Genomic DNA, 20,983 nt, shown 5'->3' with positions numbered 1-20,983 from the left:
CGGCTGTAGTGCAAGACCAACGAGTGACTCACCAGTGTGTGTCTTCATGTGTTCGTCAAAGTACTGCTTCATGTTGAAGTCCTTTCCGCACCACTGGCACATGAACTGCTTGTGTCCGATGTGGATGCTCATGTGGGATCGCAGCTGGTATTTGTACTGGAAGCGCTCACTACAGTTCTGAGACAGCACGCAATGAACATATTAAGTCTTAATGGTTAGAAAAAGGTAAACAAAAATGGACTTATTTACAATTTTGTTGAGTACACAAAAAGAGTAACTAATAATTAAGTAACACATAACTAATGATTAAGTAATTAGTAACTAATGATTAAGTAATTAGTAACTAATGATTAAGTAATTAGTTACTAATTGGTAACTACTTAGTATTGTTTCACTTTACTTGAAAGTTAACAAATGAGAAACTAATGATTCATTAATAGTGATTAATGAATCGTCTTTAGTTTGTGCTACGGTTGATATGTAATCAGGAACAACTCATGAGAAAAGTAGATATTAAATATATATAAGAAGATACTCATGAACTAATGATTATCTAATGATTCATTAATGTATCATCTCCCAGTCTGTTCTCTTGTAACACAGTTATTCAGGATTGATTCAATTCAACTATCAATTCATGTGACAGATTTTAGTAACAATATCTGTCACAAATATAAACTGGGTATTATCCACATAGAGCTATGCAACATCAAATATGAGGAGAGGTCCAATTTTACAAACTGCTCAGAACATTTAAAAGTCGTTGCTTTGAAGGGATAGTTTGTCTCTCTGGAGCTGTTTTCCTCCCAATTTTCCAGTCTTTATGCCAAACTAAACTAACCCTCTCTTCTCTATGCCTGCATATTTACTGTACCGACACGAGAATGGTATCAATCTTCTCGTCTAACTCTAAGCAAGAACGTGACTACGCTTATTTTCCAAAATGTTAAAGTATTCTGTGAAGCACCTAAGGGCCGTCAATGTTTATAATTTAGTAATTACAATAATTTTCTGTTTGGCTCAGCACATCTGGATTCCTTGACCATAACACGAGTATTTTGCAAGCAAAGGCCATAAACACGCTTATTTAATCTGCATTCTAGACACCAGTAATTTAAGAAATTACAGGGTTTAAAGTGGTGGATATCTCAGTTCATGTGAGTGAAGTGGAGAGCAGCAGCAGCAGCAGTGTATAAAAAGAGCTCAAACCTCACACTTGAAGGGTTTCTCTCCTGAGTGCTGCAGAGAGTGAACCTTCAGGGACATGCTGCGCTTGAACGACTTCCCGCAAGTCTCACAGGTGAATGGCATGTCCTTCGTATGGGCTATAAACACACACACACACACACACACACACACACACACACACACACACACACACACACACACACACACACAGAGTACAAGATACGTTAATGGTATTCAATACTGGGCCACTCTTGATCAAAAGGCAGCAAGAGGACAAATAAGCAAACTGTTCTCCTCCTAAAATAGCACTAAAGGAACAACACTTAGGTGTGTTTTCATCAGCTAATTATGATGCTAAGGACAATGAATGTGTCGCATCTAGTAAATAAACCATTTCCCATGAAGTTTCCACATTGAAATCTCTCCTAAAGCAGGGAGGATAAATAGGACTCAATGACTTTACACACACCATTTCCATTACCTTGAAACACAGATGTACACTGAATGAGGTAAGCCCCGTCTGGGAAATAAGATGCTTATCTCCCAAAATGTGGAAGAGGAAAGCAACACCCAAAACAAACCCTGCACAACAATCAGTGGGACGTAGAAAAGGAAGCCCGAAGTAACAAACGGGAACCAAGCGACCAATCAGGACGGTTGATTTCGCCGCCACTCACCGACCATGTGCTTCCTGACATGAGCCATGGTGTAGAACTTCTTCTCACAGATCTCGCAGGAGAACTTCTTCTCAGCGTAGCCGTGGACGATCTTGTTATGCTCGTGTAGCGACCACAGCTTTTTGAAGGCCTTGCCACATGTAACACACTTGAAGGGGGAAAAAAAAATAAAATGAAAGGAAGGACGGCAAAATATAGTTAAAACCAGAGCTATTTTGGGTATGACATATTAAGAGGATCGTTATCTGGAACAGTCTTCACAAATACAATCCAGGTGTGTGAGCTTACACAGACACTTGAGCGCGCACTGTACCAAGAAAGCAATTAGAGTCAGTAGATTAAAGCAGCAAATGATCTTCAAAACCGCAGCAGGAGTCCAGCTGCTCGCTGCAGAGTGGGTAATAGCGGAGATACAGAGACGCATCGGAATTCATTATTAGTGACTGCAAGTTGACTGAGATATTGACTCCGATCACAGTTAATATATTTACATGACTGCAACAGTGCGCTTCGTAATTACTCACTAGATGACGCTTTAAAAATGCAAACTACTGCAGTGGGACACAGGTTTGTGCTGGATGTGAGGAACGAAATATACAAAATTGGTCACAGTGCCATAATAGTGACTCTAGCAAAACAATTAGACAAATGTTAATTCCTGTATGATTATTAATACAATAACTCAAAAATCTGATTTAGTTTCACTGAGATATAGACTTTTGTCACGACAGTAAGATAATGCTGAACCAAATACGAATGAACACATCGATGCGTGGTAGTTCTTCTTGACTAAAACAGTGTCTGCAAACATCTCCAACAAGCTCCACCGATCAGAGGGGATGGGGCAGCCTGTGTGACTGTGTTAACAGTAAAGAGTGACCCAGGTGACTGTGTCAGCATTTTTATGAGCTTCTTCCAATCAGTCAACGACAGCTGGACATTAAGTTAGGTTAGTTAAAAGACCCTTACTGTGTACCCATTTCACAGTGTTTTGGTTATCCCAAATGTTTCCACTGGACAACCACAAAAATATGCAATTTTAGTTGACGCTCAGATGCTCAGTGACATGGTGAAATGGCTCAGGGTCTCAGTAACTTGGTAATAATGACGTTTTTATAATTCCTCCCTTGGACAGACTTGGATCATGAATGGAGTCAAATAAAAACTCAAGGTGAAGCGGTGTTTGAAGAGGGATCAGAGAAGGAGCCATGGGCCATCCAGAGAGGAGCTTTTACAGCCTCGTCTGTGGCTGTGCTCTTTGGCACTGGTAGATCCTGTTTATTCATTTAAAACAAAACGTTAAAATAAATCTTAGTTTGACCAAAAACAATCTTAACTATTTTTTTGTTGTTATTTTTAAAATAAGTTTTGAACTACATCTTTACTCAGAAGCTCAACACTGTCATGACGGTCTTGATGAAAAATATGAATGAGTTTACTTCTCCTCACCAAATTCATTGATCAGAGCTTCAGCTGATGGTGCTGGTTGGAGAACAAAACAGGACTTTAAAAAGAAAGAAGGATGTCAGCTCTTACCTGGATGCTCTTCTCACAGTCGGTCTGTTGGTGCAGCAGCAGCTCGCTCTCCAGCAGAAAGCGCTTCCCACAGTTATTGCAGATCTGCATGCGGTTGTGAGTGACGTTCATGTGTTTCTCCAGGTACCAACGGTTGTTGAAGACGCGAGGGCATTTCTTACACGAGAAATGTTGCTTCTCCTCCAGCCTCACTTTCTGGCCCAGGCCCTCTGTGTCCAGCGTCCTCTTCCCACCCTGCCGCTGGTTGGCCAGCGTGGCCTCCGTGAGTGTCTGCCGCATGGAGGCAGTTGTACCCGCCATGGTGAAGGCTCTGGTGCCCCGACGAGGTCGATCCATCATGGCCGGCTGCTCCAGGCCTGGAATGTTCAGGGTGTTCTCCTCCTCTTCCTCGTCTTCCTCTTCATCGTCCTCCTCACTGCTCTGCCCCAGTATGTCCCCCCTCCTCAGATCATCATCATCCTCTTCTCCAACCGTGTCATCATTCTCCGCCTCGTTCTCCTCCTCGTCCACTGAATCCCTCTCATTGTCATGGCAGTGACCAAAGATGGTGGCTGTCTCTGTGGCGGTCGCAGATTTGCCCTCTGATCCCTTTGACACATTAAGGGTCTGGTTGTTCAGGTTGACTTCAACAATGATCTGGTCTCTGTTGAAGGAGGCATGACCATCTGTGGTCTTGGACTCCTCTCCATTGCTCTCAACTTTGCACAAAGCAGCCACACCTGTGCCTGCCCCGAGCGCTGACCCATCCTCCTTCTGGTAATACTGCTTCTGCTGGGAACTCGTCTTGCTGGCCTCCTCCACCCTAACAGAGAACGGGCTGCTGCCCTCCCTCTTGTACACCCTCCCCAGCTCTGACTCCTGTTTGATCTCCGGATACAGCTGGCCGGTTGGCATCGCTGCTGCAGCTGGGTCACCGCCGCCGAGGCCTTCCTGGTTGGCCATATCGCCGCAGGTGGTTCTCAGCGAGTGGCTGCTGATGAGGTCACGACAGGAGGCCGCGATGTCGCTCATCTGAAGCAGGGTGGCAGCGTTGAGCACGTCGCGGACAGTGCGGCTGCTCACCAGCAGTTTGGAGGTGTAGATGAAGTTGAGGATTTGCTGCAGGCCCTGTGAGGTCAGGGCGTCCAGTGACAGGTCGACCCGCCGCAGCTGTTTGCTTTGGGCGAAAAGAGAGTGGAAGAAAGGGCTGTAGGCCGCCAGCACGCCCTTGTGGGCCGGGAAGGTGCTGTGCTGACGCACCAGAACGATGTCGACGTCACACAGGTCAGGCTGGAAGAGACGCTGCTCGTTCAGCCTGTCCATCAAACAGGTGAAGTGCAGAGCCACATCCTCCACCAGAGAGAACTCAGCAGAGGGGAAGTCTGTGGTCTTCTCCACTATGAGCTGGGGGGAGAAGGACAGAGAAAAGCGTTAGGATAGAAGAAAAAGCAAGAAAACATTCCCGTTTAACACCACTGATGAACAAACCTAATGGTGTTTTTATGTATTCAGGCTGTGGACTGTTTACATTTTGTATTTGGTATCGGTGAATGTCAACGAGCAACCTACGACTCATTCTGGTCAATGCAGCGTCTGCATACCGGACCACGGCATCTCCAAACCTGCCACCGCCGCCACCTCCTGACACCATGAGCAACAGATACAGGAACTGACATGCAGGATGCGTCTCTCTCTCTCTCTCTCTCTCTCTCTCTCTCTCTCTCTCTCTCTCTCTCTCTCTCTCTCTCTCTCTCTCTCTCTCTCTCTCTCTCTCTCTCTCTCTCTCTCTCTCTCTCTGTCTCTCTCTCTCTCTCTCTCTCTCTCTCTCTCTCTCTCTCTCTCTCTCTCTCTCTCTCTCTCTCTCTCTCTCTCTCTCTCTCTCTCTCTCTCTCTCTCTCTCTCTCTCTCTCTCTCTCTCTCTCTCTCTCTCTCTCTCTCTCTCTCTCTCTCTCTCTCTCTCTCTCTCTCTCTCTCTACCTCCCTCCCCAGAACCACGCACCCACCATCTCCCCTCCACCTCCACCGAGACGAGTGACGGAACACTGCTTGGTTTGCTCCATTTACAACCACAAGTTTGTAAATGATAAGCAATACCTGGAATCGGCCTGACTGCAACATGAAAACAATGTTGATGACGTCTCAAGGGGTCAGACAAAAAATAGGGATATTAGAAGCTCTACAATTCAGTATAGAGTGGGAAAACTCCATCTGCTTAAGAAGATCACAGGAGAGGATCAAAACTCATCTACATTTAAGCTCAACTCAACCACAAATACCAAATATAACCGGACTCTGAAGGTGCTCAGTGAAATGGCGAAACAGCTCGGGGGTCTCAGTAACTCAGTGATAATGAAATTTCATAGTTCAGACTTATTCTCACACAAGTGCATGTCCTCACCCATAGAACTTAAACTGGATCATGAATGGAGTCAAATAAAAACTCAAGGTGAAGCTGTGTTTGAGGAGGGATCAGAGAAGGAGCCATGGGCCGCTGCACAGAAGCCCATCCAGAGAGGAGCCTTTACAGCCTCGTCTGTGGCTGAGCACTTTGGCACCGGTAGATGCTGTTTATTCATTTAAAACAAAACGTTAAATCATAGTTTGACCAAAAACAATCTTAACAAGTTTGTTATTTAAAAAGAAAAACAAGAAAGAAAAAAACCTTCATACTACATCTTTGGTTTGATTGCTTCTGGCCAAACACTCGTGTCCAAAATGCAAAGTGCTTCAACAACAGCTTATTTAAATCCTGTAACATTTGCGTGCGTAATGCAGTTGTTAGATTGCATCTCTTAAGACCGCACAAAAGTCACGGACTGCATGCGGGCCGCCCCGATACAAGTCAGTGAGAAATCAAAAGGTGTAACACTCAGCGCTCTGTGCAAGGTCCTCAACTTCCCAAGGTGGGTTTATTTTAGCACAGGAAGGGCAGGGTTTCGATCCAGACGGGATGTGAGTGGGGACAGAGCGGCAAACAGAGCAAACACACACACACACACGCATATGCAATGTGCAACCATGCACAACCCCCCCCCCCCCAACACACACACACACACACACACACACACAACAAACACAAACACTGTGTCTGGTCTCTGCGAGGCCGACTGGTCGGAGAGCATTGGTATTCAGTGCCATCTCCCTCCCATTAGCCGGCTCTCTCAGCACACCCACTCACTACACCGTCCCCGAGGAACGGGGAATTATGCACAAGACAAAACATGTCGGGAGAAATAATTAGGGAAACCATGCCGAATAAATACTAACTACCCACTCCAAACAATTAATGGGATTTATCATTCTAGGCATCTCCTGATGGCAGAACAGGACAAGTATTGATACGAGCCTCGTTGTTGCCCACAAGCTTTGCTGGAGATGATGTGGCTGTGAGCCGTGATTACATTTCTACGTCTCTTAGTTGTCGGTATTTACAGATGACCGTGCAGGACAAGGGACGGGAAATACAATAAGAGACAGAGAGAGAGAGAGAGAAAAGAGGCGAGTGATTAAATTATTAATTCGATTCGGGACAACATCCTTTATGGTATTCATGTAAAGCTCTGTAGTGAATTAGTACGAATCGTGCTTTAAAGACTGTTCATTGTTCTTTACATCGAGAGCAGTTCTTTCCTTTCACTCCGCCGCCCAATACTTTCCCTGTAAGATCAATGAAAATGACTTTTCATTGTTCAGACTGGAAAATGGATTTGCATTTAGGCCTAACCTTGAAAATGTGGCCCGTTTGAAGAATTCAATTATGGAGTGTTAGATTTATTCATAGTTTTGAGCTACTAAATTAGACTCCAAGCCAGAGAGGAGTGGAGATCGGGTTATCTCTCTCCGTGCAAGGCTACAGACATCGCCCAAGGGCAAAACGCTGCAGCCTTAATCAGATCAAGTATAAGTTGCAGACTGGAAGTTATGCTCCTTTAGCGATAACGATCGGCGTCATCTTCTGGGATTCAAATAGGACAACGCAGTCATGGATTAAATCCTACAGGACGAACATCCGTGGATTCAATACATCAGTGGCCTGTGGTTAAAAACGAAGGAACCAGCAGTAACTTTAAAGGGTCATTGTAGTATTCTCATGATATTATACTTTACTGTTTCACTCGTGTTTCGGAAATCATTAGTGGAACTGAAAATGTTACTGCAAAAACTTGATTTTTACCATTTTCACAGGTGAGACTGGACTCCAAATGAGTTCCCCAATGATTTCACTCCTCTACCACAGTAGCAGGAGGTTAAAGGGGGGCGCCAACTGACTGTTACCGAAGTGGCTTATCTGGCAAACATTAGCTAGCTGCTAGGTTGCAAGCTAATAAAATTAATCCGTGTAAACGATGCCGACTCACCCATCTGAAAATGAAAACTGTGCCAAACATTTATTTCACGTTCTCTACAGAATAGTGAACGATGTGCTTGCAAAAAAAAAAAAAAAAAATGTTTTCGTGATCTCAAAATCCTCAATTCACGTTCAAAATGCAAAAGTTTATCAGTGCCCCGATCGGCGAGTGATTGCTTTATTCCCATCCAAACAGATGGTTTTATAAGCTTTAATCCAATTGCAAAGAGTTGCTTTTCCAATGCAGCTGCCGTGTCTGTCACGACGCACGACAGAGATGAAGACGTCTTGTCACATTTCATCACACACTGTCGCCAAACAAATTGAGTGAGTACCCTGCATTTACAAACCGCATCCAACTCCCTCCATCTTTCTCTGTCATTATCTCTCGCCCCTCCTCGCTCCGCCTCCACCCCTCCCTTTTCCGTGGAAATGTCAGGGAGAGAGCTTGTTTGCCGTCATTAGAGGAAGCGCCACCTTTAACCAGCCTCTCAGTCAGATGTCTCCACAATACATTATTCATATCTGGCCTGACCTGTGACAAACACACGGCGGGGGGGATTACTGACGCACCCAACAAGAGGTGTCATTTAAAACAGGCTTCAATCGAAAGCTCGCCGCACCCTTTGTGCACCCATCTGCTAAACGCATCATGTGAAGGGATCCTTTCCCATTTTAACAAGGCAGGGTGTGTGTGTTCTGATCCTATAATAGTGTTTTTTTTATTTTATTTTTTGTGCACTGTGTGTTACAGAAATTCCTAATAAATCAGTGTAAGGAGCGAGCAAAGTCAGAGTCCACAGAGGGGTGGGCGGGGTGTTTGGACAGGTCACACTGGGAGTTTTCTCTGTGAGGACCAGAGTTTGTGTGTCGGTTTTACAACCAAGAGTCAAGAGTCGTTTTTTTTTTTTGTAAGTTTAACACACTGACCGAGCAGGAAGTGAGAAAAGTGTTGTTACAGTTGCATGACAAACAGTATTTATAAGCTTTAGTGTGGTTGCTAAAGGCAGAATCTGTCAATTCTGCAAGGTATTTCTTTATCACTTCCTAAGAAACCACAAGGTACATTTCAGAGCTTTTGACCACTGGACATGCTCCTCATCCGTTGAGAGTTTGTCCGGTTCTCATGGAACTGCAGATTTTCATATTTCCATTTTTATGAGAACCTTAAGAACTTAAAAAGACGATTTTTGACCTCGGAGGGAACTGAGCAAAAAGGTCCTCTCAGCAGCTGTTCTGGAGCTTTTGTTCAAATAACATGGTCTTCAACAGCGGCTGGTCCAACCTGATCGCATTTAGAGGAATGATGCATATTCTTCACAGCTTTTTTTCTATTCAAATGACTATGACAATAATTGGCCTGATGGATGCGCTCCATTAAAGACGTTAAAGGTCACGACTGACGAAAAAAAAACAAACACATCGAGCTTTCCCATTGTTGAACTGGTCTGATGGGGTCTGTGAGTGTGAGTCAGACCTCAGCTTTGTCCAAGTTGGGAAGGTTGATGCATTTCGGGGAGATAATCAGGTGTTTAAACAACATCAGCCTGATGGAAATGCTTTCATTAGAGAACTCTAAGTTTTTAACTTTGAAACTACTTCACCACTAATGCACTTCTGATGGCGCTGTGATGGACGACGTGCAGGATTACTGCTCGGCCTGAGAAGAGCCCGCATCATTCATGAGAAAAAAGAAATAATTAACTATTTGTTGCTTAAGTTATGTTCAGTGATGCTCAGAACTCACTGTGCAAATCAAAGAAAAAGTCGATTTTGTGAAGTAACCACTGAACCACCCCCCACCTCCCCGCCACTACTGGACCACAGCCAGACGGAGCCCGAGAATGAAATCTCTCTTTCTAAATTGACTTTACTGGTGAGAATGACCTTTCTCTCCCACACCTTTGCACTGGACGGCCCACCCAGATTTATTACTCTGTAAAGTCTGAATTTCCGTCACTGTGCAAGCTCAGCTACGGGCTGAGGATGTGCTGTGACCAGAGCTGCCATCTTAAAAAGTTCCCTTAACCATAATTATTGAGACCGACTTGTAAAACCGACCACCTGTCATGCCAGCACGTGTGAATATTAGATAGTTGCTTTCCCCTTAAAACATCTCAGCGTTGCTCCTCTTCAGCACACAGCATGCATGGCGGCAGATTTACGAGCAGGGAGCTAAACCGCATCTACCTCGACTGTCTTGTTTGCTCGCCGACCAGCGAGCAGACTGAGCCATTAGCGGGGGCCAATGTCAGAGCGCAGCACAGAGTCATGGACACATCAATAGTGCGAGGGAGGGCAGGTTGTATTCAGGCAGGAGGGAGTCCCGGGGGGGGCACTGCGGGGGTTAAAGCTTTCTCTCTGTCTGCACATGGATGGCTCAGACTGAACTCTCAGATCACCTCCTTTATCGTTTTTCAACCAGCTCAGTTTCAGAGGCATATAGTTTATAATTGTACGATAAAGTTTGTCATATATGTCGTATATGTTTGATCTAATATGATGCATAATGCAGGAACGCATCCTATCCAGCCCCGATCTTTATTAATACTCATCAAAAACATGCTCGGACATTACTCCCCAGCTACACCCACCTGTTCTCACATGACAACAAAACTGCCATGACAAAATTGTCCCTCGTCAAGGAGACCTGGCTGCTATTCCCACAGTCAAGAATAAACATTTGACCTCACCTGTTGGTATAGCTCAATGTATGTCAGAGTTTATTTTACTTTTTGATAAATCTGTTGATAAATTAATCCGACTAATAAAATGTTTTGTTTTTTTTACTTTAATTCATCAGTCAATAGTTGCTTTATTCATTCATTTGGACGACAACTGACATCACTTAACTGATAAGTGATGTTCAGTAGAAGATTAAATTTAATTCATGGTTAAATATTCAAAGGCAGGTTTTCAGATGACTGGATGTCCGTCCTCGTCTTGCGTTCTAATAAACCAAATACCTAAGGGGTTTTTAGGCAAACCAGAGACTCAGTTCGAGCAGCGCTAATATAGACAATAGAGTTACAGTATGTTTGATCACAAGACCACAGTCGTATAATTAGCTTAGCATAAAGACGCGTGGCGAAATGGGCCTGGTTTGGTTACAATAATTCAATTTTCCACACTGTGTTGCGAAGCAGTTCTCTCATCGCGATCTGACTGCCATGAATCTCACCACAGACTGCTCATTAAATCAACTTATACATAAGTGCTACCAGCCAAATGTCAAACTGTCCATATGCACGATGCTGCCTGGGAAAATGACCACTGGGAACAAAAAAAGGAGATCACCCGTCATAGAGACAGCAATCCCATGATCTCATGCCTTGGCCCCCTTGTCACCCGGTGGGGAGGCGGGGGCTCTGCCACCTCCACCCACGGCCAACTTCAACCTACAGTGAAAGAGCACACTCAGCAGCACTCCTCACAACAAGGCCTCCTGCTGAGGGGCCCGGCGCAGGGCCTCGACGTGACTGACACCCGGAGGAAGGCGAGTGGGCACTGTGTCAGGCCTCATCTCACTCACTGGCATGGAGATGGCAGGAGAGCGGCGCCCTCCCCTCCGCACACATACACTCAGATCCCTGAGTCATCAACGGTGCAGACGCGAGTTAAAGCACGACAGGCTCGAATACCAAACTCTCCACGAGGAGCTCGGCCGGATACAGTGGCAGGTTTGGCCTCAGAGTAACGTCAGAGCGCTCTTTACGTGGTGGGAAATATGTCAGGTGACGCGTAAACACAACCAAACGGAACGGGACAAGGGCATGTCATTTCTGCCGGAGTCCAATCAGACAGCCATTAAAAAGTCATCAGGGTAATGACTGACGCGGTGTCCTCTGTGTGCTCACCAGACCTTCCCTGCTGCTGACGCTGAGAACGACAGATAGGTTTAGTCCCAGAGAAGCCGAGGCAGACAAGTGAATTCTGATTCTCTGGGTGAGAATCATGGCACGGCCTAATCCTCGGGGTGTTATCTGTCGGTCTCGGATTCAGACTCTGCATAACTGGCATGGACGGAGAGCAGTCTGCCAAGTTGTCTCCCTGCTTCCAGTGTTTGTGTCTCCTCATGGATGGATTAGTTCGACTGCTGGGTACAAGCCGAGGGGGCCCAAAGCCTCATGGGGCCCCTGGGCCAAAGCCCCCCCCACTATTTATTAAAGCAGGTTTCAACAACATGTGTTTAAGATACAAATGAAATGACAGCAGCAGAGAGATACAAAATGACATAAAGGTGCGAAATAGTACAAAGAGAAGTAAAAACACCCATTAACGCTTGCTAAATAAAAACAACTCAAAACAGAGATACAAATCAATTACAAAAATGTTTTTTAAAAAAAGACAACAATGAAGCAACAAAGCAACCTGTAAGAGATGCAGCGTAACAACAAACAACCACAAAAGAAGCAAAATAACGGACACAAAACAACCGCAGAGAGGCAAAATGACCACAAAAGAGGTGAAAAAAAATAACGAAACACAAAGCAGACACACAACAACCACAATACAGAAAAAAACGACCACAAAGAGACACAAAACAACCCAAGAGATGCAAAATGATCAGGAGACGCAAAACATGACGCCATGTAGCGACAAACACAACAACCACAAAGAGAAACAAAATGGCTGCAAAAGCCGTGAAAATAAGACAGCGAAACACAAAGCAACCACACAAAGAGGCGAACAACCAAAGAGAGTAACGAGCAACAGTCTTTTAGCATGAACGTCTCCACCTATCTAGGGGGAACGGGGGCCTTTTACATGTCTGTGCCCGAGGGCCACTTGTCTCATAATCCATCCATGTGTCTAGTGGAAGATTTCTCCTCTGCCTGCAGTCTGCTCGCCCTCCTCTCCTCTCTAAATCCAATCAGCACGGAGACCCAGCTCTGACCTTGAGGTAGAGAGAGCATATACAGTAGCGGATGCGCGGGCACATCCGCCCACACGGCCGCAACCTCGGACACCCATGCACGCGTACCTGCATCGTAATCCTGCATTTTCGCCGCCGTCAGTAAACAGAAGATAACGAAATTTGGCCATATGCGATGACGCCGCTGATGCGTGCAAAGGGTTGTAAAAAGGGAGGATGTAACTGTGTAACTGGACTCACATCATCCTGTTATCACACACGGTGCTCCTGCAGCAGACGAGAGCCAGATTGGTAATAGCACGAGTGACAAGGTCTCACTTTTAAACAAGCCCCGCGGTGATCATTACAGCACTATGATAAAAAATGCTAATAAAAATCAATGTTCAATGACTGGGTGGAGGGTGGAGGGGTGGAGGGTGGGGGGACTGGGAGGGCACAGTGGCGGGTGGCAGCGTGCTCACTGCTGAGGTCACACGCGGCACGGTCACACGCACTGCCATATTAAAGTGGAGTTTAATACTCGCTGGGATGGGACTGTTTATCGGATGATAATGGTATTAGGGCTGATAGTTACACCTTGTGGTATCAGGCTATGGGACTGTATAATCCAGTAAATGGTGGTGCCTGTCATGCAGATTGGTGGAAAATAAGCAGTTCATCAAAAAGCTGTTTTATCAGAGACTCTTTTTTTCAAACAATTAAAACCGTCAGACTGTCTTTGATTCCAGCCTTTCTAATGGGAGGGTTTGCTGAATTTCTCCAATCTATGTGATGGTAAATTGAATATATTTGGGATTTAAAAGTCAGTCACACAACAACAACAAGTCAAGGCTCCCACCTAAACAGCATTAGCATTAGCATCCATATCAATCAATAAAAGTCCAGCGTTTACTTTCCTTATGGCTCAGTTTTGGTCTCGCACCAACCCCTGGGCTGCAAAGATCTTCATTATATTCACAAGGTGGGGTTAACTGGACTGTCTGCAGGTTGGTGCTTGGCAAATATAATTCATTCTAGTATTGTTCAGGCTCTACGGTACAGTGGAATTTAGAAATGAAAAGAACTGTCCTTGGCATTGAACGATGGCATTTTATATATACACTGTACAGTGGGGAATTGTTCAATATGAACATAATACCCAGGATACTGGGATAGGTTGGGATAATTGGACTTCTCTCCCATCGATTTGGACAAATGTTTTGAAATATGTCTTTCATAAGTCCCAAGTTCGATGCGGAGTCATCACAGTATCACTTTTAGGGATGGGACGACGTGATAAAAAAAAACACTGTGGACAAGTTACTTATGATGAATTTTCCTTTATCAGGATAACCAAGATTACGGTTGACTTAAAACACTGATGGCGGACGTCCAGTCCTGCCATTTCCTGATTCATGTTTCAAGTCATTCCAAGAGCCTAAACCTGTCACCGATGTGCCCTCGTGTCTCTGTGACCACCGTCCAGGTCTGTTTCCATTAAAAATTATCTGTGATGTGAAAAATATTTGATTCTTAACTAAATATAAGGTGACGTGACTCCATGTTTTTGTGCCACTTTAAGAGTTTTAAGCATATTCTGATGATCATCTAGATGATATCGTGAATTGCAATTATTTTGGCCGGGATAATCGCAATATGAGGTTATCGAAGCGTCGCATCCCGTGTCCCTTAAATGAGGACGATAACCTCCTGATAATACAAATTAATCCAAAGTTATTTATGAACATTTAACAGTGTAAAGGAAGTCAAACAAACCCTATATGATTACAAAAAAAGGGCTAAACACATGAAAACCGAATGATGTTCGAGGTGAAGTGAACACCAGAACCATTTCAGATATTGCAAAAGGCAAATCCTAAATTACTTCAGAAATGTGCTGCTGGTTATTCAGTTCTCGCTTTCCACTACTTTAGCTAATTATTTTATTCCCTCCAGCCCATTAAAACATTTAACTTTCTTAAACACAGCATTCACTGCTGGCTGCAATTAATAAAGACAATATTATCAGCGTCGGTGCCGCTCTAATCCGAGACATCCAATCTCCCCCTCCACACTGTGGGCTTCTCCCTGTCCTAATCTAACAGTTCGGACTGGCCCCGGCCCCGGCCCTGCCCCGGTGGAGCTCCACCAGCTTTCACCATAAGATTTAAATACATTTCCATCTATATGTTAATGCAACCACAGGTGACAAGCCAATCTACAACTGATACGCGTTTACCCGAGCATGAAATTGGGATGCACAAACAAAAATAAGGACGAGAACAGCATGAGCAGCATCTTGGTGACGTACTGTATATTAAAATTTGACAGCGCGAGCAGGATTGCCTCAGCTGCATGATTTGCAAAAGTCCTTGTGCTTTGAACAAACCGGACAACAGCGTTTTATCAGTTTTTGTAAAAAGCCGGGGACCGTGTGAGAGAGTGTGTGTGTGTGTGTGTGCCGCCCAATCAGAAGTGATGTTGAAAGAAGACATCAACTGGCGGTCGTCTGGAGTTGAGATGACTCTGACGAGCGGTTGGATAATCAAAGGAGCTGCCTGGAGGCGGGTGTAAGGGGGTGGCGGCGATGAGGTTAGAGCGTCCGCACTGAAGCTCTGCCAGGAAGTTTGTGTCTGGGCCAATGAGCTCGGAGAGGAAGCGCTGAGTCAGGAAGCCTGGCCAAGAGAGAGGCCCGTGGTGCTGGCATCTCCTCCTCGCACACACGTTACAACGCTTCACACACCACCGCTCTGCTGGAGTCATAACACACTGTTCCCAGGGCCAGCGCCCCTTAACACGCATGTGCACAACGCCGGGGCGCACACACCCGCCCCGCTGTGCGTGCATTCATCAGTAAACACAGGGATGCGTCGCCAAATACCTGTGGCACAATAAAGTGCGGCGGGTTGCAAAAACAGGAGATGTATTTCTATTTGTGAGACGCAGACAACGGGCATCGCGTTCAAGTCGGCGACTGAATCTCATCCAAATGTGACACAAAGAGTGAAAGATGCACCTTTGAAGGGGAATATTGGAGACGAAGGATCACTGATGTGCGGCAGCGAGCAGGTGCAGACATACCCGAGGGCTATTACACGGGATGAAACTGTGATATCTTCATTATCTCTTTCATAGCATGACACACAGAGAGAAGAGGCGAACACAAGACTCTAAAGAGCTGCTTATCTGAGGAATCTCTCTAGTGTGGCAATACTGTGTGTGTGTGTGTAGGCAGTTGATATGTTTGATGAGAAGGTCAGAGAGGACAGAGAGGAAAAAGAGGTAGAGGAGGAGCATCGGCTTTCTATGGCCACAACCAATCAATTGACGACAGAGGAAGAGTGAATATGAGCTTAAAGGGACAGTTCACCCCAAGATCATAAATTAACATGCCCCCTCTTACCTGTCATGCTATTTATCCATCTAGATTGTTTTGACGTGAGCTGCCGAGTTTTGGTGAGATCGGCCGTTGACATGTCCGCCTTTTCTCCTATGGTGGGCATAGATGGCACTCGGCTGCAGTGTCTCTTTTCCAGGTTACTGAGGATGATCCGCAGACCTTGTTGTGAGATCACGTGGGAACTTGTTTTCCTTCAACTACATCGTATCACAGCTCAGCAGGAGCGCTGCAGGATGTAAACATTACTGACGTCCTGCCACGGCCTGAGCTGCGATGTCAGCTAGCCAAGTTAGTTAGCTCAGTTAGCTATCCCCTCCTCCATGAAACAGCTCAGAACAAGGTCTGCAGATTATCTTGAGTGACCGGGTCGTGATGGGGTGCTGAGTGCCACCAAAACAATCCAGATGGATAAACAGAAAGAGGAAACTTGTATTTTATCTTTTGATTTTGTGATGAACTGTGCTTTTATAAAGGAACGGTGACAGTTTGGGGAACATGTTGACTCGTTTTTTGGAGGAGAGTCAGATAAGAAGATTTGATTTTACTCTCGTATCTGAACATTAAATACGTAGCTACAGAGAGTTAGCATAGCTTAGCGAAAAGAACTGGGAGTTAACAGACAGCATCAACAAAATCCACCGACCAGCACCTCAGTGTGCTGCTTTATGATCTATTTATGATCTGATTTATGATGATTATGCATCTTTGTGACTATTTCTTGACTCGGAGCTGTAAGTCTCTAAAGAGCAACAAGGAGTTGTCTGACATGTCACGATAAACTAGCAAACTGTTTTCCTATTCTTCATTAAATACGCTATAAGTGCATGTTGTCACCGTCTCAACTAAGCTAGCTAGCCTATTCCCCCCTGATTTCAGTCATTATGCAATGCTAAGCTAACCAGCTGCTAGCTGTAGCTCCCTATTTAATGTTCTGTAAAACAGCATCTTCTGTCTTATTCAAGGTCCTGCAAGAAATCGAATAACAAATCATGTAACATCATAACAATGGAAGTGTTTAGTTCAAGGCTTTTTGATAGCATGATTTTTCAAGCTGTGCATCTTTTCTTTCGACTAAAAATAGACGCCCTTCCTGTTTAAAACTGAACACATTAATCTGTGTCTGACCTAACATGAAACAAATGTTTGTGATGGCTATCAGATCAAGGATCAACACTTTCCTTGCTTGGCAAATCTCTGATTTAGAGCTCCTCCTAAGTCTCTCTCACTGGCCTGAATTCAGCTAAATGCTGTAAGAACTCTTGAGACGGAGCCCTTTTCTGCAAAAAACTCTTAATATCTTTAAATGTCTGACAATGAACGGCTAATAGAAATCCTCATATCAAGCTGTACAAAAAAAAAAGCTGTTTGGTTTTTTGATAACGAGGTTCAAAGTCTTTTTTTTTTCTAAATAGTGCCACAGGGGTTAAATAAGTGTTTACTGCAGATGAAGAGACAGCGAGGCTGGCTGGCACTGCTGGGAGACAATAAAATATGAGGATTTATTCAAAGAGTAAAAATAAAAAAAATAAATAAAAAAACATACTTACCTCAAACAAACTTGTGCCATTTCAACCATCAAGAACAAAAGAAACCTTACATAAGCCCAGGGAGGTTGACCTTGCTCTCTGCAGCCTCGTCCACTGTTCTTAATCTCAGGGGCATAAATTAGCAGCACCTACAGTACGCTCCGAGTTTCCAAGGAGAGCGGCCTCCTACCAGGGGCCAAAGATGTCTGCTGGAGTTTGTTGCCCGGGCTCGGGAATGGCTGCACTTGTCACAAGGACTAAAGACAGTTTCCTCGCTCAGCACCCAGAGACAGTGAAGCCTCAAAGTCAAGGGTGGGCAGGAATGCCCTGAATAGGCGGTTACGTAAAACTCACAGCACCCTGCGAGGATAGAGAAGGAGCTACTCAGGAACCTGACAATGCTCGCTGAAATTAAACAGTGTCAGACGGCGTGAAGTGCACAGCATGAGCACGTGCGCCGAACTGAGGGAGATTCACATTTTCCCTAATCCACAATTCAGAGAGAAACAAAAATAGTCTTTTATCAACAATTCCTACGGAGGGCATGGAGACAATGGACCTCTGGGCACAGACATGTCGAAGGCCCCTAAACCATCCTGCACCCGAGCAAGAGACACAAATACGACTGCAGACAATGTGACCGATGTGATTGTGTAATTTTTAGTTGTTTTATGTCTCTTTGTAGTTTGTTTGTGTAGATTTTTTTTGTCTCTTTGTCGTAATTTTGACTCTTTGTAGTTTGTTTGTGTAGATGTTTAAGTCTCTTTGTAGTCATTGTGTCTCTTTGTAGTTTGTCTTTGTAGTTGTTTCATGTCTCTTTGTGGTCGGGGTACGTCCCTATCTGATCACTTCGTATCCATGTTCCGGATTCTTCGTCTCTTTGAAAGTTGCTTTGTGTTTTGCTGTGGTTCATTTTGCATCGATTGTTTCTGATTTTGGATGTCTTTGTAATTTTGTCTCTTTTTAGTTGATTTTGTTTACTTTTGATTGTTTAGCATCTTCGTGGTCATTTTGTGTTCCTCTCTTCCCTTCGCTGTCATTTTTACATCTCTTTTTAATTTTTTGCCTCTTTGCAGCCGTACCTGTCGTTTTCGTATCTCCTTGTGTCGTTTTGCATCGATCTTTACGTATTTAACATCCCATTCTTATCACTTTGTGTGTCTTTGCTGTTGTTGTGTGTCTGTGATAGTTTTTTTTTATTTCTTTGTAGACATAACGCATCGATTTCGCCACATTTTAAATGGCCTTTGCAGTTGCTCCGCATCTTTATTTTCTGTCTCTTTGTAGTGGTTTTATTGGCTGCCCAACACCAATCGTTAACTTCGTGTAAATAGTCACTTCATAATGAGGCTTTGGTCCAAGGGCTCTTTGACCCCTTGAGCCACTGGACCTGTGCCCAGTTCGCCTGCCCATCCACGAATAAGCGACTTTAGGTCAGGTGAGGGCTATTGATTTAAAAAAAAAAAAAAGACAAAATTGGCAGGGACTAATCCTCTTCTGATGTAAACAAAATAATTGCAGAACCCGATCTGGGGCATGTTTACCAAAAAACAGTCTAAAAAGATACAGTATCTCTGGGCGCTCGCACGGAGCATCCGCCAAGGACACTTTGCAATTTGTTCATCGCAGCTTATTCTCATACACGCACAACAAACAAAAGGGAAGAAAAACAGCAATATGAGAAAAAAAACCCTCTCCCTCCCTCTCTCTCTCTCTGCTGCTCCCACCAGAAGCCACCCAGCGAGCACCAGGGCTAACCCTGCTGACCTGACCCAGATATTAACCCAAGCCTCCAGATGTGAACGCGCCCTGGGATTACTCCACCACTGCATCAGGCTCCACATGCTTTCCTAATGAGGCATCCTAAAATGACCCTGGAGACAGAGCCGACTGTCTGCCTCGCTATCCGCCTCTATTCCCACAACTCGTGCAATCATCTTCACGTCTGCTCACATAATAAAAACACACCGAGGCTGGGAAATGCAAAAGCTATGCATGGCCACAGAGAGGGTGAGGAGGAGAGTGACCGGGTGCATGCAAGCAGACAAGACACCATCCAGAACACAATATGACTGATGAGCATTTTTTTCCTGCTTTCTGTCACAAGCACAAAGTGAACTAAGGGAAGTTATCAGGACCATGCTGGGTGACACATCTCCTCCTTCTCCAGCACCCTGAGGAGGACTCTCCTGGTGCATGCACGAATGGCAAAGCCTGGCAAACTTGTCCTGCACTGGCTGCTGGAGGAGCATGAAGAAGAAGAAGAAGAAGAAGAAGAAGAAGAAGAAGAAGAAGAAGAAGAGGGGCCAGCTTAGGTTGATTTCACTCTCATCCTGTGCGCATTTGCACCCGTCGCGACCTGGAAGCCCCTGACACGAAAGAATTTAACTCCTTCTCCGCATCAATGTAGCTATTGTAGCCGTCGCATTCTTTCAGGCGGCTTCGATTTCCAACTTGTGCAATGTCGGCAAGTTACAAACTTCACCGCGGAAGGAAACAAAGCACCTAAAAAACCCCCTCCGTGTGTGACAGCCGGCCGGGGGGCCCGGGGGCGCAGGAAAACGAGGCGCAAGTGTGGCAAGTTTGATCGGCCTGCTAAGTAGCTCCAATTTTTTTTTTTTTTTTTCTGCAAGAGAGATCAAACAGGGACAGAGAGAGAGAGAGAGGGAGAGAGAGGAGGAAAAAAAAATAAACAAAAAATGCAGCGCTCCTCTGTAGCCTACCATTTTGATCCAGCGTTTCGAGGCTCGAAGGAGTCCCAGAATAACTCCCCTCGCACCAGTTTCCCCTTCGCCATGAAAAAGACCGTCCGATTGTCACATTTCTTCAGCTTTTGCCTTATCCTCAATCTCTTTTCCCCCCCGTGCTGCTGTAGCATACAGACAGACAAAAAATGCAGAGGCTGCTTTTGCAGAAGGAATTGGTGATTGGAGCTCGGGGATCATATGGGCTTTTTGTCAGACGTTTTTAAAGGGACACGGTACTGTTTAAACGTGGAGTTGCGAGACAGGCGCATTTCTTTGGGATTTTTTTTTTCTCTCCTTTCGTTTTTTTTTGTGTGTGAGCGTCTTCATGCTGGCGTGAACAGGAGGGAACGGGAAGGACATCCAGCCATATGGCGCAAAAAAAAAAAAAAAAAAAAAAAATCCTGGCTGCGCTTCCTCTCACTGTGCGCTCCTTGCAGCCGCGTGACGTCACGCGTCCAGACAGATGCAGAGGTCGGGGAGTTCGTTGATTTCCCAGGTTGCAGAAGTCATCGTAACTTCGTTTTTGTTTGTTTGTTTGTTTGTTTTACACGAGATACGACCCATTTAAGAACCTCGTGTCAGGAGAATCACTTCTTATTCCGTGTGCCAAAATTCGAGGTTTCATGTGCACAAACAGAGCGAATACATTCACATTATCGCCTCACCGGCAAATAAAAAAAGTTAACAGAAATACAAACCCTGTCTTAACAGGGCCACACTGACCTGC

The 20,983-nt window shown here is 44.9% G+C and overlaps 1 protein-coding gene across 1 annotated transcript in view; it reads right to left on the bottom strand.

Moving 5' to 3' along the window:
• Positions 1-20,983, bottom strand: part of zbtb47b (zinc finger and BTB domain containing 47b) — a 27,913-nt gene extending 6,930 nt beyond the window's left edge. The window contains exons 1-5 of the mRNA XM_037079724.1: positions 20,233-20,983; positions 3,402-4,784; positions 1,866-2,013; positions 1,210-1,325; positions 33-177 (exon numbers count right to left, since the gene is read on the bottom strand). Of these exons, the coding sequence (XP_036935619.1) occupies positions 33-177; positions 1,210-1,325; positions 1,866-2,013; positions 3,402-4,784; positions 20,233-20,235 (1,795 nt within the window). The 5' untranslated portion in view covers positions 20,236-20,983. The remainder of the gene's footprint in view (positions 1-32; positions 178-1,209; positions 1,326-1,865; positions 2,014-3,401; positions 4,785-20,232) is intronic.

The sequence above is a fragment of the Acanthopagrus latus genome, chromosome 19 (assembly GCF_904848185.1).
Source record: "Acanthopagrus latus isolate v.2019 chromosome 19, fAcaLat1.1, whole genome shotgun sequence".
NCBI classification, from domain to species: Eukaryota; Metazoa; Chordata; class Actinopteri; order Spariformes; family Sparidae; genus Acanthopagrus; species Acanthopagrus latus.
Note: the sequence above shows the minus strand (reverse complement) of the source record. Positions and strands in the feature narration are given on the sequence as shown.